This window comes from Penaeus japonicus, unplaced genomic scaffold (genome assembly GCF_977035675.1).
Source record: "Penaeus japonicus unplaced genomic scaffold, GWHDUDI00000001_assembly GWHDUDI00000025, whole genome shotgun sequence".
NCBI classification, from domain to species: Eukaryota; Metazoa; Arthropoda; class Malacostraca; order Decapoda; family Penaeidae; genus Penaeus; species Penaeus japonicus.
The window spans coordinates 11,682,492-11,684,991 of NW_028234427.1; the positions used below are offsets into that span (position 1 = coordinate 11,682,492).

The 2,500-nt window shown below is 37.5% G+C and overlaps 3 protein-coding genes across 3 annotated transcripts in view; all 3 read right to left on the reverse strand.

Moving 5' to 3' along the window:
• Positions 1-597: 597 nt before the first annotated feature.
• LOC122261433 (metallothionein-1-like) overlaps positions 598-2,500 on the reverse strand; it is a 52,542-nt gene continuing 50,639 nt past the window's right edge. Inside the window, exon 4 of the transcript XR_015192222.1 lies at positions 598-797. The gene's annotated coding sequence lies outside the window, so the exon portion shown is untranslated. The remainder of the gene's footprint in view (positions 798-2,500) is intronic.
• The window catches only part of LOC122261436 (metallothionein-1), a 27,483-nt gene continuing 25,580 nt past the window's right edge, over positions 598-2,500 (reverse strand). The window contains exon 5 of the transcript XR_015192224.1: positions 598-749. The gene's annotated coding sequence lies outside the window, so the exon portion shown is untranslated. The remainder of the gene's footprint in view (positions 750-2,500) is intronic.
• The window catches only part of LOC122261434 (metallothionein-1-like), a 3,675-nt gene continuing 1,772 nt past the window's right edge, over positions 598-2,500 (reverse strand). The window contains exons 2-3 of the mRNA XM_086551327.1: positions 1,418-1,495; positions 598-960 (exon numbers count right to left, since the gene is read on the reverse strand). Coding sequence (XP_086407453.1) covers positions 884-960; positions 1,418-1,495 — 155 coding nt within the window. The 3' untranslated portion in view covers positions 598-883. The remainder of the gene's footprint in view (positions 961-1,417; positions 1,496-2,500) is intronic.

Consider the following 2,500-nt stretch of genomic DNA (forward strand, 5'->3'; position numbering starts at 1 on the left):
ATTTCAGAGTTTTGTCTTGGGATGCGTGTCTCATGTTGAAATACGAGAGAAAGAAGGCAAATATAAGTAAAATGATGTATAAGTATCAATGCTTTGAAGATGTTGTGGCAATTTGTTGTGACTTCTTATTAGAGATTTCAATACGCTTTGCCTTTTTACCATATACGTCACACACACGCTCCTTCTCTGTCGCTTACTCTTGTTGCCATGCATATGATATACACGGCCCACGAACACACACACCAAATGTAAGTCCCAGTCCCATGCACAGCTGCACGCATGCACACACACACACGCATACACACACAAAACCATTCAGTGCGTTAGAGTTAATTTACTTCAAATGACATACTGTGACATACCATACATACCATGCTTTCAAGGTACAAAATACACGTGGCTGCGTTTCTTACATTACCGTGAGGCATACACAATACATAAACTAGCTAAATGAACATTTTACTACAGTTTGCGCGAAGTCGTATTTAAAATATCTTTAAAGAAAATAAAATTTTAAAAATGCAGAGGTATTACTCTTAACTTCTTAATATTCAACTAAAATCCAGGACACACAAGACGGGAAAATAAATACACGTATTTCTAACTGGAGTTCTCAACTCGCGTTAATTTATTAGAAAAGAAAAAAATAGAAAATATAACAATTATTTTCAAACGAATCACATACTAACACAAACGACATTTTGAAAAATAATTCAGACAAAATGAATAAAGGCTCAACGAATCAAGACCTTTTTACAATCAGTACAATCAGCTACATGACTGGTCCCAATCTTCACCTCCCTCCCCTCCCCCCTCTCCCCAACTGTCCTTCCTTCTACCGCGCAGGAGAAACTGTCATGCGGATGGTCATGAAGTCCTCAGCCTAGGGGCAGCACTTGCATGGCTTTTGGCAGGTCTTGGCACAGTCTTCCTTTGAGGGGCAAGAGCATCCCGAAGTACCTGTAGTATTGTTAAACAGAATTAGGTCAAGTATCTTTCAACGAACTCGCAAATGGTTAATTGACTGTGTATATTATAGCATGATCTTGTTTTTTTAGAATAATACAAATGATGAAGGATACTTTATTGTTGTATTATAAATGGGAGAACATACTACTTCTCTCTAGTTGGATATCATTCGTCTATTATAACAAAAGACAGAATAAATTGTCGTGATGTAGAACGAAAGTATTTGAGTGAAAGAGAGAGAGAAAAGGGAAGAGAAGGAGATAGGGGGAGGGGGGGGGGGAGCAAAATAGAGGTATGCAGAGGTGGAGTAGATAAATAGATTGATAGATATATATACTTACATACATACATACACACACATATATAAGTATGTATGTATATGTATATGTATTTGTATAAGTACATGTACATGTATGTATGTATATATGTAGAGAGAGAGTTTACTCACACTTTTCACATGGTGGGCAGCGACAGCTCTTGCACTGGCAACCTTTCTTGCAGCCTCCCTCAGCGCACTCGCATCTATCTGCAATGTTAAATGGAACTGAATTATTCACCGCCGGACTACACACCAAGAAGCCACTTCCCATCTAGGAAAGCGAGGAAGAGAGAATGGATAGAAAACGGAGGGGCATTTAGAGAGGGGATACTTAAACAAGGACACGATGAGGTAAAGTTAAGGTAAACAACGATTAAAGATTGAGAGTGACGGCGAGATGAGGAGAATGGGGGTGGACAGACAGCGTAATAAAGGGTAGGGGTGGGGGGTATGATGAGAAAGAGGGGTAGAGAGAAAGAGTTTAAAAGAAGTGTAAGTGATATTTCTGGCGCAACTTTTACCGACAAAGGCTATGCACATGATAAAATTATTAATAAAATTCTCCCATTATCAACCCCCTAGGCAAGAAAACAAATTTCCAAGGGCAAAGGGAAATAAATGCATGTCAAAAAATCTAGGTAAAACCGCACATTTCCAAGGCAACGGAAAATAATAAATGTCCTCCAAAAGAAAGAACCTGGAAATGCACATCATAAATAGAAACAAAGAACAACAATGGAAAATAATACAAAATGAGACCGATGGACAGAGTAATTACGAGATCTTTGTGAGGACGATGCGCAAGCGGGGAATTATAGAAATAAAGTAATTTATTATAAAAAGGAATCATCCATTCTTATAATGGAAGCGTTAAGAGCGAGATTATGAAAAAAGAAAATCCTAAACTACATAAGAGACTTCGGAGTTAATGCATTTAGTGGGAAAATGAATGGCATTTATAATACGTTCTTCTAAGCCATTTTCATAAAATTCTACTTTAGAATTATGATATTGGGAATGGGTAACGCAAAACAGATTTGTAATAACATTTTGCGAACTATTGTACACAGATAAAATGACAGGCAGCAATCTATAATGAACATTTCAGAAGAAAAAACTTCTGTTAAATATCTGTCTGTCCTTAGAATCTCGCACTGACAACAGACAACAGCCATACCGACAAACAGTGTGTATATTGAGCTACAATTACTC